Here is a 14,794-nt window from a genome sequence, read left to right as displayed (position 1 = left end):
TCCTATAATTAGGGCTGGTTGAAAATTTTCTAAAGTCAAATTATGATGAAAAAAATTCAACACAATTTGGATTTTGAAGGAGAAAAATAAATCACAAAATGTTAATCAATTTTCCCACCACCTATATCCATATTGGACAATTATGCAATAATTTTTGTATAATACAAGTTTCCTCTTACCCCCCAACTCTTAAGGTTTATCCCTTTTATAATATTTTTATTCAGAATTGTAACATGCTCATTATTCATATAAATATCTAATTTTTATTTGAATCCTGCAAAGTTCAATGATGTCTTGTGCCAATGAGTTCCCCAGGTTAATTTCATATTGCATAAAAATAAGAAGACAGATAGTTTTTATTCCAAAGAGTAGGACTCGTTAAATGAGTGGCTAGTCTTGGAGGATTGCAGAATTGCTCAAATTATACTTCACAGTACAGAGTGGGGAAGTGAAGCATTGTATGAATTACTCTTGCAGTATTTCACAAGCTAGTAAATTTTCTATGGAAATTATCCAGTGTGATGAAAATGTCTGTATTTCATACCTTACAAGAGCCTGATTTGAAAGAAAAATAGCACTCATTTACTGCAGCTTCATCGAATGCAAAGATAGCAAAGCTGAAGTGTTGAAATGTTAACATTCTACGAAAACTAATTATCATATTTTCACTTGCAAACTTCAAACCTGCTGCTAATTAATCTCTGTGGAAAGGATGTGTATGAATCAAATTATAATGCAAGTCAGATTATATGGAACGAGGTGTATAACATGCCCTGCCACTGAGGAGAAATGAAATGGATTGCTTGCTCAGGAATGACACACACACACACACCCCCAAAAAAACCCAGTGTGCTTGCTCTTCATTAGTGCACCAATCTGTACCAGCCAACCAACGACAGATTTACCCCAAAGAATTGTTGCAAATCACCTTGGATTTTCAAAAGTTTGCCTGTGGTCACAAATTATCTAGATGCAGGGAGAAAAAACTATTTGACTGAGCAAATCTTGACCTGGCACTTGCAGAGTTCTGTTGTGAAAACATCTTGAGGGCAATCAAGTGCCATTAGCACATGTCAATGGATCGTCTCATGAAATACGTCAAAACTCACAGTTAAGTGTATTACCCCCTCCATCACTGTCCAAGCACTCTGACAAAACAGTTTGCATATCTGCTTAAGTATTATAGAAATTAACACCTCCCTTCCAGGTATAGAAATCAGAAGGATGACAGCAGACAATTAATTAGGTTCATCTGCACTGCTGCCTTTACATAATTAATATGTTCATTACAGGTTTTAAATGCTTTTTTGTGTTTACTCTGAAACTATATTACATTATATATCCTGAACTAGAGGCCTGAATATTTTTAGGTAGAATTCTATCAAATGATTCTCATTAACATGAAGTTGTGGTGAACAGAATGAACGTGTTATAAAATCAGCCATTGTGTTCACAAATGCTTTCTCCAAATAAATCCCATGAAGTTTCACCATATCATTTCATTTTGCATGGCTCCACAGTGCGGAACAACCGAGCAGCATATGAGACATCATGTGACAAAAAAAAAGAAGGACATGTGCAGCTCACAAGAATCTTTCCTCCTCATAATCTCTTTTATTTAATTTTATTTATTTATTTATGTATATTAATGTATTGCCACACACGCTTCAGATCAAAGGCTCCTTGGCTTCGAGTAGCTTAACATAGCCTTTTTATACACTTGCTTTATTCCGGGTCTTTATTCCTAAAGAAAGGGAAATAATGCACTACCACCATAGGACTGTTCAGTGTTATCGGAACTACAGCCTCAGTTTCTAATACTGTTTTCATTAATCTGCTGGTTGATCATATCCATTCTTTCATTATTATAATTTTATTGTGAGGCTTCTTTGTGTGTGCACATCTGTTCAAATATTTCCACTTGTAGACCTGCTTCATGGACAAAGGAAGCCTTAATTTTGCCCAGGTTGCGTTTGCCTGTTCTCTCTCTCTCTCTCTTACACACACACAACCAGTTTCTAACCAAAGATTGTGAGTTTTAATGGTATTCATGGATACTGTCAGATTAGCTGGTAATTCCAGATGCTTGCCACCACCCACACATCTCTCTCCCTCTCTCTCTCTCTCTTCATCTGACCCCCTACTCCCTGGGGATTAAATATCCTAAAACTATAGTGAGTTAAATGTTTCAGGATATCTGGCAAATTTGATCTCACACAATTCAAGTTGTTGTTCCTTCATGTAGTGTTTTGTTGTTGGTGGTTTTTTTTAAGGTTGAGAGGTCATGAATGGCTAAATTCCCCAAAAAAGGTTTCATTCTTTTTTTGAACCTTAAATGCCATTTTGCCCAGCTCTCTCTCACATCTCAGTACCAGCTCATGCTTTACATTTGCTGAGAATCTGGTCCTTCAATAATTCTTAAAAGTTCATTGAGACATGACACTATTTCCTCCTCCTCCTTTGTTATATTTCTATGGTGAAATCTTGGCTCCACACAAGTCAGTATGGGGTCAAATGGGTCAGGATTTCATCTCTAGAATTTCTGCAGTAGAAAGATAACAATTTCTTATTGCCTAGCACCAACCCAACACTCTCAATCAGACTGGCCTGGATTAACCTGGTGGTTTGTTGATAGTGGCATGAGGAATTAGTTTTTACTACTTATTTTTCTGGCTAAGTTCAATGTTTGCATTGTTGTTCCATATTAAACTCCTATGTAGCTCTTACAGAAAGCTTCGTCTTGGTCCCAGTAACTCTGAACAGAAAATGTATTAAGACTAGAGCTGAGTGAATAATTGATTTTTTGGATTGGTGGTCAAATAGAAATTTTTTTTAAAAAAATTTTAGTTTCAGGTCAGATTTTTTTTCTTTTCTTTTCAGCTCAAACTATTCGCTGAATGTGACCTGAATTTGTGAATAGTTTCAGTCAAGCTGAAACTGCATTTTTCAGTGAATAAACTATTCATCCAAAATATATTGGCCAGCACTAATTGAGATACTTGAAAGAGCTTGGGGGAAAGGAACATGCCACCGGGTTCACTTGCAGTTGCTAGGATTCTGAATGGCCACCAGAACTAGATTAACAAAAGAGATGATGAAATAAAAATATAGCATCAGAGTCTCAGCCCCAGGTTTCTCCCCTCTGCACCACCTGAGCAGAACTCTCACTAAGAGTTAAAGGCATTCAGCATCTTTCCTGATCAGGCTTTAAGCCTTTTAAGGTCCTTAAGCTATTAACTATAGAATCACTGTCATAACTCCATTCAAAATACAGCACTGATGAAATATAAATTTTAAGGTAGAGTAGATGTTTGAAATATAGGGGCATTGGAAATGTAATGGTATGATTCCCTAGGAACATTTATATCAGTGAGGTAGACAGGTCAGCAATAATGAAAAGCATTATATTCTATGTTGTCCTCCTAGGATTGCCATTTTGCCCAGAAGATGAGGCTTTGTGTGTGGGCGACACAAAAATATCGTGGACAACTTTACTCCAAAGTAGACATCTAGTAACAAACTTCTCACAACCACAGGGACTTGGAAAGTCATTGCATCGAGATCAGGAAGATAGTTTAACAAGAAACTAACCCTGTGCTAGTATGTAAGCTGAAAACTAGAGGCTTGGATCAGCAACAGGCAAAAGGCCAACTTAAAAATTAGACAAAAGACATAGATAGAACCACTGTGCAGGGCTTGGTATTGTCTGAGAATCCCATTCCTAGCAAATGTTTAAAACCTAATTCAGAGAAAAGTTATACTCAAGTCCTGGTGTACTCTGCAGAAAGGAAATTCTGCACCATACAAACAAATTGACATCCTTCTGTCTGTCTTTTGCTTTCAGTATTTTTTAGTTTCTTTGCCTGAAGTCAAGTGATGTCTAAATCAGCAGTTCTTGATGCAGAACCTTCTTTCATACATATCAAGAGTAACTGTTTGTGACAGACTGAGATTTTTCTATATTTCTTTCTTCAAGCTGCCTCCTCTTCTAATTTCTTTATTATTTTCTCTTGTATTTCTCTTTCCATTCTTACTTGACTACCTTTTTAGTTTGTCTTCTCATGATCACCTTCTCCTTTGCTATCATCTCTCTCTCTCTCCATCTCTATGTCCATATCATCTGGTTTTCTTTCCCTCTCAAAGGACCTGGTATTGCAAAGTGATGACTGCCCTCAACTCCTACATAAGTTAGTAGGCATTGAGGGTGCTCAGCCTCTCTCAGAAGGCACTCAGTTACCTTGCAGGTTAACAACCTAATCCCCTACACTGCTCCCTTTACCTACCCTCACTTTTACCCAAAATAAATTTCTTCTGTCCTTCTGAAGAACCACTGAGTGAAATTCTGGCTCCATTGAAATTAATGGCAAATCTCCATCAATGGGGCTAGGATTTCACCCAATGACTCCATTTGGAATATTCAGATCCAGTTGAGCTATGCGCTCAGGCTGACATTTTCGTTCAACAGTCTGTCCAGTCTTAATCTTCATGTCCAACTGTCAGCATCACCCATGCATAGTCAAATGGTCACGTTCAGGGTTGCACCAAAACTTCAAAGAGGAAATTTACCAGTTATAGTGTCTCAATTGTACAAAAAGGTTACTTCACACTTTTTTTCCAGCTCTCTTATGATATATCTACACAAGCAGAGCACAAATTCTGGAATCTGGATCTTTAGGAAATGGAAAAATCACTGTGTCTGACTCTACTCCTTTGTTTGTTAAAGAAACATTTGCATTTTCTTAGTTTCAAACGTCAAGGGTGCAAGAAAATGTATTGAACCTTTATATTAAATTAATTCAGTTTCCCACTATGCTGCAAGTGCTAGATTCCGCTAGATGGTTTCTTTCTCTGCCCTTGATAGTCTTTTCCCCCTTGCTTCTCCCTTCTTCTCTTGCCCCATCCACTGCAAAGCAGATTTCTAAATTAATACTGAAGAAAGCACAAGAGCACAGGAAGGGGCATTAGTGACAGATTACACAGATCCACTCTGCAGGTCCCCAATCGTCACACGTCCACTGACTTCAATGGCCTTTCAATGGCTCTGATGTGTATATTGCAACATGCACTAGTGGGAGACTCATGCTACTTCTTTGCAAAGGACAAGCAGTGTTCACATCTTCACATAATTTAGCTCCATTACCCATTCCACCCTGTGCCAGAAGCATGGCTCTTATAGTAAAGACAAGGCCAACATTCCTCCTCTCACAAAGCAGGCTCCAGGAGCAAGGGCAGAATTTTGCCCTTAACTATTAACAAGTAATTAATGCATTATTGAACAGGAATAAATAGATAGCAATTAAATAACAAGTATTAATGACTATTTATTAACATATTAATAGTTGGCCTGAGAGTAATAAATGCAAATTAGTGCAAAGTGCTACCAAAAATTGTGTTGATAATAGGCCCTCCAGTAATTTTGTGTGTTCAGGATAATTACAAATATATTTTCCTTTCAAAAACCTACTGCTGGGTAATTTTTTATGGTTTACTGTAATATCATTTTAGAATTAGAAAATTGGCCCTAGTCTAATTAAAATAAATTTTGCAGTGCATCAGGATTTATTTCAAGTATGAGCTTCACATTATCTTTTTGGATATAGGGCTTGCGTTGTTCCAGAAACTCTCACGGTGTGCAGACATTTGGGGTTCACGTTGGCAATACATATTTTATTTCATCTTAATGGGTTTCCCTGTAGGATTTTTGTGATTAAAGTTAACCTGTTGATAGTGTCCAGATCTGAACTTCAATGGATAAGGACCAAGCATGGTAAAATCATTGAGGGTCAGATTCTATCCCCTTTACTCATGCTGAGTAGTACCTTACTCCACAAATAGTTCCACTGGTTTCAGTTTCAACATGACTCAAGCTGGTACAATTGGGCCCTGCATGACTAAATAATAGTAATACCTCCCTCTTTGTAATGCTTTCCATCAATAGATCTCAAAATGCTTTACAAAGGAGGCCAGTACCATTATCCCCATTGTATAGATGGGGAAATTGAAGCACAGGGAGGTGAAATGACCTGCCAAAGGTCATTCAGCAGGCCAATGGCTAAGCTGGGAACAGGACCCATGTCTCCTGAGTCCCAGTCCAGTGCTCTAGTCCCTAGGCTACATTGCCAGGCCTATTAGGATCTGGTCACTATAACTCCAATTCAGAAAATCATCACTGTTCAGCACGTGCTTAAAGTAAACTATGTGTTTAAATGCTCTCCTAAATAGGGATGAATTTAAGCGCATGTTTAAATGCTTTCCTAAACCCTGATTGTCTCTGTCCTGACTTAGAAGGAGAAAATACCAGCTGACACACAGCTCTGAATTGTTATCTAACTTATCCTGGGAATCTGATGATGGAGTTTTACCTGATCTTCAGTACTTAATGTGACTCATCCACCAAAAGAAAAAGCCTAGGCTAAATCCATAATTCTGACCCCCTATTTAATTGATTTAATTAGCACTGAATCAATGTTATATTTTTCTGTATTCAACCTTAACTATGGCTCTGATCCTGCAATTTTATATGCCCAGAACACCCCTGCAACCATGCCAAGCTTAATTAACATAAATGAGCCTCCAGTCAGATATTAGGGGTCTGCCCGCATAGTTCAGATTGCAGAATCAGGGCCTAAGGTTCTTATTAATGCAGTTCTTACTCTACCACCACCACACATGCTTTTGTCTGTCTCTTCAAGGCGGTATTTTTACTTTTCTACAGCTTGCCTCATTAAATGGAATGTGAATTAGCTCACCAAAAATAATAAAGTAAATTTCTGAAATCAACTACCTGAGTCTTGAAGGCTTTCCCCACCCCCACTATGTTCCAAACTGTTACATAAATGTGATTGTGACCATGTAATCTGTATACCTGGAAATATTATTTCTTTTTGTTGTTAATGAAGGTCCTACGGCACAAATTTATTAAAGGTATACTTTTCTATGGGATAATAATTGGGTTGATAATATTAAAATCATAGGCTCATTTTTAATTGCAAGGGCAGATTATGAATACAGCTTCTAAAATGTATTTTAATGAAAAACACTACATCCTGACCTAATCATATCAACCTTATGCTATCTAATTAAGGATGCAAAAAATCATTAGAGTTGCAAAATATTAGTTCCAGCTCCATCAGGCTGCTAGCTGCCCCTTCATGAATATATATATTTTTTACTCTATGATAAATAGTTAATGAGGTAAAAATGACAAAATTTGCATGTAGGCAAATTAGTTTAATAGAGTGATGTCTTCTCTGACTACAGAAAGTGACCTTTTTCCTATCAAAAGAATGGCTAAAAATACTTTGAAATGATGGCATGACTGTCTTTCCAGAAATGACAAATTGCTTGTCTGAACAATATAAAAATTATAAAATGCAATAACCTTAAATTCTCATCATACTGTAAATGTGTCCTCTCCTGCTACATTTATCAATTTAATAAAAGGAAATTAAGCATATTATAAAATATCCATTTATGGGGCAATTTTTAATCCAGAGGATAAAAATGAGAAGCGCATGGTTAAAAGTCAGGAAATACAGCAAAGGCCTAGACCTAATTTTCTTTAAAAGGTTTGACTGAATATTTACTTGAACTGCTTCTATTTAATATAGCGCTATATACTTATATAGATACAGATATATGATTGGACATTCTTGCACTATCATTTGCAAAACTGCTCACAGTCAAGTTGGTATCTCATTTTAAAATGAACACATTAATATTGTACGCTATAAGGCCTGGTGGTGTGTCTTCCATACTGATTACTTTGAACAATTAAATGGAATGAAAAGAATGGGACAAGATAAATATCTTATGCAAATTCACAGCAGCAAAGGCACTTCAAGATCTGCAAAGCCAAGGATCAGATGAAAAATGGCAAACATAGGCCCTGATCCTGCAGTGAAATGCATTCAGGCAGGTCTGCATGACCATGTGGAGCCTGACTTCAGGGAATTAACTGTGTATTTCTAGAGCTTTCCTGCCAGACAACACCAACATTATAAACACTAGATTTGCCCAAAATCTAGCCATTTAACAAAATCTTTGCATCATTACAAATAAAAATCAAACTAATATAATTAACAAATAAAAGAAAACACAGGTCTCTAACAGGTATCACTTACTCAATAGTATTCATATGTTGCATATATAGCTTAGGAGTTTGGGTTCAGGAAAGAAGTGGTAGTATTCTGCTCTCAAATCTTACTCACGATGAGCTTGACCCCGAGCCCTCTGAAATCAACACTAGAGCTCCTGTTCACTTTGTTGGTGCAGAATTAGGCACTATGCACTATGCCCTATGCCCACAGGCCCATCACTTCCCCCATCCCCCGTCCCACCTATGTCCCCACTATCCCATTATGTCCATAGCAACTGACTGATTTCTTATAGGTGTCACTAAATTCAATGGGACTCTGCAAGACACATGGATCTACACTAGCAGATCTCATACAAGATCAGGGCATTTTAAGAAGATCAGGAAGGTGGACATTGGCGCTGTGCAAGCAGCGGGGACTCTGGGACTATGCATGGTGGGAAGGGAAACACGGGGACTCCACCCAGGTGCAAGGGCACTCGCCAATGGATGCCAAAGTGGAAATTTTGATGATTGTGTTAGTATGATTTAAGGTATAACATTACGTGGTTGCATTTTAGCATTGTGACATGATTTGCATATGAGACTATCCCTGCAAATTAACTGCTGATGAGTGCTACATCTGCTTGGATAAAGAAACTCCTATCTTAAAACCAATCCAGCTGCTACCACAAAGGATTTACTTGCTGAACTGGGAAACAACTTTTCTTATAAGCTATATTCATTTTTAAAATACAGGGCTCTGAAACATTAAAGGATCAGTGCTGTATACTGCATGACTGCCATGGTGAACATGCAAAATTCTACACCATAAGCAAAACTTCTATGATATATTTAAAAAATATTTTCAAGTGTCTGATTTCTTTCAGTAGTTTTATCATGTAAAAAGTATTACATTTAACACCTGCCACTTATATTGCAAGATTTCTTCTACCCGATATCAGACCACTTGTAACTGTACAAGTATTTTTTTCCCTTTTTTCTATTTATCTTTTTCTATTCTCTCCTCTATTTCCCTTCCTTTTCCCTCCGAGCCCTTTCCGTGCTATTGCAAACAACAGTAAGCTGAATAATATCATTATAGAGCATCAGAGGGGTAGCCGTGTTAGTCTGGATCTGTAAAAGCAGCAAAGAATCCTGTGGCACCTTATAGACTAACAGATGTTTTGGAGCATGAGCTTTCGTGGGTGAATACCCACTTGCATCCGACGAAGTGGGTATTCACCCACGAAAGCTCATGCTCCAAAATGTCTGTTAGTCTATAAGGTGCCACAGGATTCTTTGCTGCTATTATAGAGCAGTAAGCCCTTAAAAAGAAAAAGTTTGTTTGCAGTTGCCTAGTCTACCACATTTTTCCTTATGGGAGTGGTTGCCCAGGCTTATGAAATGAGTTTGTTTGGCCTCATTTTTATGTACCAGACGGAACTGAAAACAAGGAATAGTTTATTTTGCTTTAACCCAGTGTAAGTTATTTTAAAAATTAAACTTCTTTTTCACACTAACAAGAAACTAATGTTATCAGTATAAAATACAGGAATGTCTTAGTCAGATTTCTGTGGTTTGGTGTTTTATACTTTAAACTCTCCTCCTTCTCCCCACCCCACCCCACCCCACAAATGAGGTTAAGCACTCTGCACTTCAGGAAAAGCTAAACTTACTGAGTATCTGTTTTTTCATTCAGTCAGCACATTCACCTTTTTATTTCCCCTTTCAGGGTCCAAACTGTCATCAAGAAAGAAACTGGAAAATAATTACAGCTGTGCCACATGTTTATAGCAGTGACAACTGAAGCTATATATTGATATAAACTGCTGATCTCTCAGCTGCAGCTATAGAGACTTGCAACACTTGCAGACCCCAGTTTAAAATCATCAGTTTCAGTATATTAAAAATAATAAAAATCAAAGGAGACTCTGCACCAATTTCTGAGTATACAGATGTAACTGACTCATTTATTTCATATCTGTAACTGACTAGTTATATCTGCTGCAATAAAAAAGATACTGCACAAAGAGTTGTCAATCGTTTCCAACCATGGGCATAGAGGGGTTCATGAATTGGGGTTACATGTAAATTTGTCCCTGGTTAATCTGCACTTTAATAATCACTCATAAACTGTACTGTAAATGATAACTTGGAAAGTCAATGATGACAGCTTAATGCTTGGGAGTGAGGGAGAAAGACATGGATACATACTGGTATGTTACGCTGATGTTATAGTTGTTATTTATTTGCATTGCAGTAGTGCCTAGGAGACCCAGTCATGGCCTAGGACCCCCCATTGTGGTAGGTGCTGTGCAACACTGAACCAAAAGATGGTTCCTGCCCCCAAATAACTTACAATCTAAGTATAAGACAAGACATAACAGGTTGAGGGGTTAGGAGCAGAAGGGCAATATGAATCCTCCAGTTTTGTCACCCATAGTAAGGTAGCTTCAAGCTCAGCCCACCTAATCCCTGTCCCCATCCCTTCATGTGGCTCCTGACATGGGCTTCTATGGAATCCTGGGCAGGACAAGGAGGAAACAGAAGTTTGGCTGTCACTACCAGTGACTCACTGAGATGCAAGGTCACTTCCACTAGACTCCGTGACCTTACTTGTAGTAGTGCTCTACTAGCATCTCTCACATTTAGCTCATCAAGTTGCTGAACTGGGAAACAACTTTTCTTATAAACTACAAAAGTGCAGGGCTCTGTAATATTACTGGGAGCCTGCAGATAGCATGAGTGCAAATGGCCTTTCTAGTTTTGTTTCTCCTAATGTGGTGAATTCAGATCTTGGAAAGATGCTCATTGGCATCTGTGGTTTTAAAATTCTGAGCATAGAACTGGTAACGTTTGTTCTGCCTGAAGCTCTCTAAGAATCATTTTATGTGACTCTGTCTTCCTACTGGTTTCACTCATGCAAACAAAGCATTATTTTGGGCCAACACATGACAAGCTCTTTTCACAGATTCTCACTGCTGCTCACCTTTCGTCTTTCACCATTGATGCCTCTCCATTGTTCAGCCTTTTTCATGATGTAGCTCAATTCCTGATTAGAGATTTCTAGGTCTAATGGAACGAAGAATGTGCCTTCATCACTGTGAGTGCGTTTAAATACATCTAATAACCAACCTTCATTGTGCAGCCTAAGGAGAGAAAAACATTCTGTGCTGTTTGAAGTGGTTGTTAATGCAAATAAATAAGATTTGCTCTTTTTATATTCTTTCTGTGTCTAACATTTGGTCTTCCCTCCATTTCTCTAGTCTCTACCAACCCAGTAGCCAGCTTGTTTCCCAGAATATCATGAGCATATTCTTTAACAATCATTCATAAGAAATCTTCTGAAAATGGTGTAACAGCCAAAACATATCACTTATTCTCAAATATAGATTCATTCTGTTTAATTAACCATGGACATGGGATCCCAAATAAAGCCCTGATCCTGCAAAGATTTCTACACATGCTTAATTTTACATACTGTGAGCAGTCCCACTGATTTCATGCAGGGCAGAAGTCTGTCTATCACCAGAACCCAATAATGGCCAAATCACATCATATAAAACAAGAGATGAAGCATTCCCCACCCAAAACAGAAAACCTACACAATCCAACCTTTCTCTGATGTTTTAAAAAAATCATTTGGTTTGTTTGTTTTTGTTCACTTTTCCATGTCGTCTGTGTGATGGTTGGGATCAGAAGAAGGATGGGACAGTAAAATACCATACCATAAAAACGGCTAGTCTAATGGTATTTCTTATATAGGTGAAACCAAAAAATATTGTAAATCTTTTGAGAAAGCCTGATGTAACTTCTCTGCCTTCGTTGTAGAACTAAACTTCAAAACATGGCTGTTTAATTCAAACTGAAATTTGGCTCCTGCTAATCCCAAATTCATTTCAAAACCAGAGTCCCACAATAGATAAGACAATGTATAGTAACAGGACCCTAGTCTTGGATTCCTGAATTGATATTTTCCTTCTTTACATATTTCTGAAAGTTAATGTGCTTCAATTAAGTTTATTAGAATTCAGTCCAGCTGCCCATTCCCGCCTTTCCACCTTCCCTACATAGTCATAAAGATGCAGGGCAGTGGCCAGCTGGACTCGATTTGCTGCGGGTTTCCCTAGGTTACACCCTCCTCCCAACCAATAAAAGCCCAGCTTTGCATGAGGCTGTGCCATTGGTCATTCCTCTGGCTCTAAGGCACCCTCTTATTGGTGAGGAGAGAGGCAGCTTCCCTCCTGGCACTGCCCTTTTAAGATGGGAGAGGAGCAAAAGGCCATTCAGCCTCTTATTTTGCTTCAGCAAGGCTTTTTCATCCACCCCACCATAAAATGGTGCTAATGTTTAGGACAAATGCCCGATACCTATCCTAGGGATATTTTATTGGTGTATAATTGCTTATTATATCCGTTATTATAATGACTAGCCATTGTGGTTTCTTTTCTACTCAGCCAAGTTAGAATCACATTCAGGTTTCCACATGCTCCATTGTGTTTTGTCTCAATGTTGACGGTGGATGTAGTGTTTTCAGGGGACTACACGTATTTGGTTGTTTGGGCTGGGATGGTAGATAGGGACCAGTATCTCTCTCCCACTACAGTGGGATTCAGAGGGACACATCAGCACAGGCTGCCACTAAAGTCTATCACCGGGGTAGGCAACCTATGGCACGCGTGCCAAAGGTGGCATGCAAGCTGATTTTCAGTGGCACTCACACGCCCAGGTCCTGGCCACCGGTCCGGGGGGCTCTGCATTTTAATTTAATTTTAAATGAAGCTTCTTACATTTTTTAAAAACCTTATTTACTTTACATACAACAATAGTTTAGTTATATATTATAGACTTATAGAAAGAGACCTTCTAAAAACGTTAAATGTATTACTGGCACGTGAAACCTTAAATCAGAGTGAATAAATGAAGTCTCAGCACACCACTTCTGAAAGGTTGCCTATCCCTGGTCTATCACAACAGTATTTTTAGCCCTCTCTATCAGGGGTGGGGGGACCATGTGGCTTGTAGTCCAAGTTGCATGTTCAGATGTAGGTGGAATGGACAGTCCCTTTGATAGAGTAGCTTTTTGCTGTTGGTATCAGCCAGTCTGTACAAAAAGCATTTCTTGGGGGTCAGTCCAGGCAACTACAGCCACCCTTCAATGCAGAGACTATGTTAATTCCTCTCTCATTTTGATTTCATTTTTTGTCTGTTTATTTAACAAAGTTGCCACCATTAATTGCATCTAGCTTGTGAGATATCTTTTTGGTGATCCCCTCAAAAGAAGAGATTAAGGGTTGATGTGAGTGAGGCTCAAAAACAAGGGGTATAATTGGTGCTAAGAAACAATGGAAAATTAAGGTATTTCAAAATACATTTCTAGAAGCAGAAAATAATTAATACACTATGTCAAATGGATTCCCAAGTGGTACAATCTATTCAAATGAACATATTCAAAACAGAATAATTTCATAATTGATTCTTGTGTCTAGATCAGATGTTTCACTGACAACAATGGAAATTTTGTGCAAAGGTCTGACATAGACTATGGACTGCCTTGTAACTGTTACATATATTATATTGCACTCAGATGAAAAAAATACTAGCCAAGTATATGGACCTCATTGCTTTTCTTCATCCTGAAACATCAGGAAGTGAACCACTGGCTAGGTAACTGGTGGAGGGTGAAGGGTTTTGGTTTTGTGAAACATTGACCCACCTTCTGTGGGAAGAAGGATATGGCCTCCATCTCAGTAGAAGGGAAAGCAATCTCCTCAGGGACAGGCTGGCTAGACTAGTCAGGATGGCATTAATCTCATGTCAAAAAGGGAAGGTAAGAAAAGGGAAGACATGAGTGCCCAGCACAAACTCGAGTGTTGAGAACAAAGTTAATCAAGGAACCAAATGGACATGAGGAGACGAAGTTATTGAATTAACTATACACTAGTGCCAGGAACCTGGGTAACAAACAAGAGGAATTGTTATGATCATTTATGAGCACAAATTCGATCTCGTTGGTATTACTGAAGCTGGTGGGATGAGTTACATGACCGGAATGCTAAAAGCAATGGTTATAACTAGGACCCTACCAAATTCACAGTCCACTTTGGTAAATTTCACGGTCATAGGATTTAAAAAATCATAAATTTCATGATTTCAGCTATTTAAATCTGAAATTTCATGGTGTTGTAATTGTAGGGTCCTGACACAAAAAGGAGTTCGGGGACCAGGGAGGGATCACAAGGTTATTGTAGTGGGAGTTGCGGTACTGCTACCCTTACTTCTGCGCTGCTGCAGGCAATGGCACTGCCTTCAGAGCTAGGCAGCTGGAGAGTGGCGGCTGCTGGCCGGAAGCCCAGCTCTGAAGACAGAGCTACCGTCAGCAGCAGTGCAGAAGTAAGGATGGTGTGATATGGTATTGCCACCCTTACTTCTGTAATGCTGTTGGTGAGGTGCTGCCTTCAGAGCTGGGTGCTTGGCCAACAGTCACTGCTATCTGGCCGCCCAGCTCTGAAAGCAGCGCCGCCACCTGCAGCAGTGCAGAAGTAAGGGTGGAAATACCACGACCCCACTAAAATAACCTTGCGACCCCCTCCCCCCCCACAACTCCCTTTTGGGTCAGGACCCCCAAATTGACAAATGCTGGTCTCCCCCGTGAAATCTGTGTAGTATAGGGTAAAGGCACTCAAAAGACCATATTTCGTGGGGGAAGACCAGATT

The 14,794-nt window shown here is 38.8% G+C and overlaps 1 protein-coding gene across 1 annotated transcript in view; it reads right to left on the bottom strand.

The window, feature by feature from the left end:
* The window catches only part of LOC123363196, a 315,703-nt gene that overhangs the window by 56,102 nt on the left and 244,807 nt on the right, over window positions 1–14,794 (bottom strand). The window contains exon 24 of the mRNA XM_045004078.1: window positions 11,067–11,226. Within this exon, the coding sequence (XP_044860013.1) occupies window positions 11,067–11,226 (160 nt within the window). The remainder of the gene's footprint in view (window positions 1–11,066; window positions 11,227–14,794) is intronic.

Source organism: Mauremys mutica, chromosome 2 (genome assembly GCF_020497125.1).
Source record: "Mauremys mutica isolate MM-2020 ecotype Southern chromosome 2, ASM2049712v1, whole genome shotgun sequence".
NCBI lineage: Eukaryota > Metazoa > Chordata > Testudines > Geoemydidae > Mauremys > Mauremys mutica.
The sequence above is the reverse complement of the archived record's forward strand: the minus strand, read 5'-3'. Positions and strand labels throughout refer to the sequence as shown.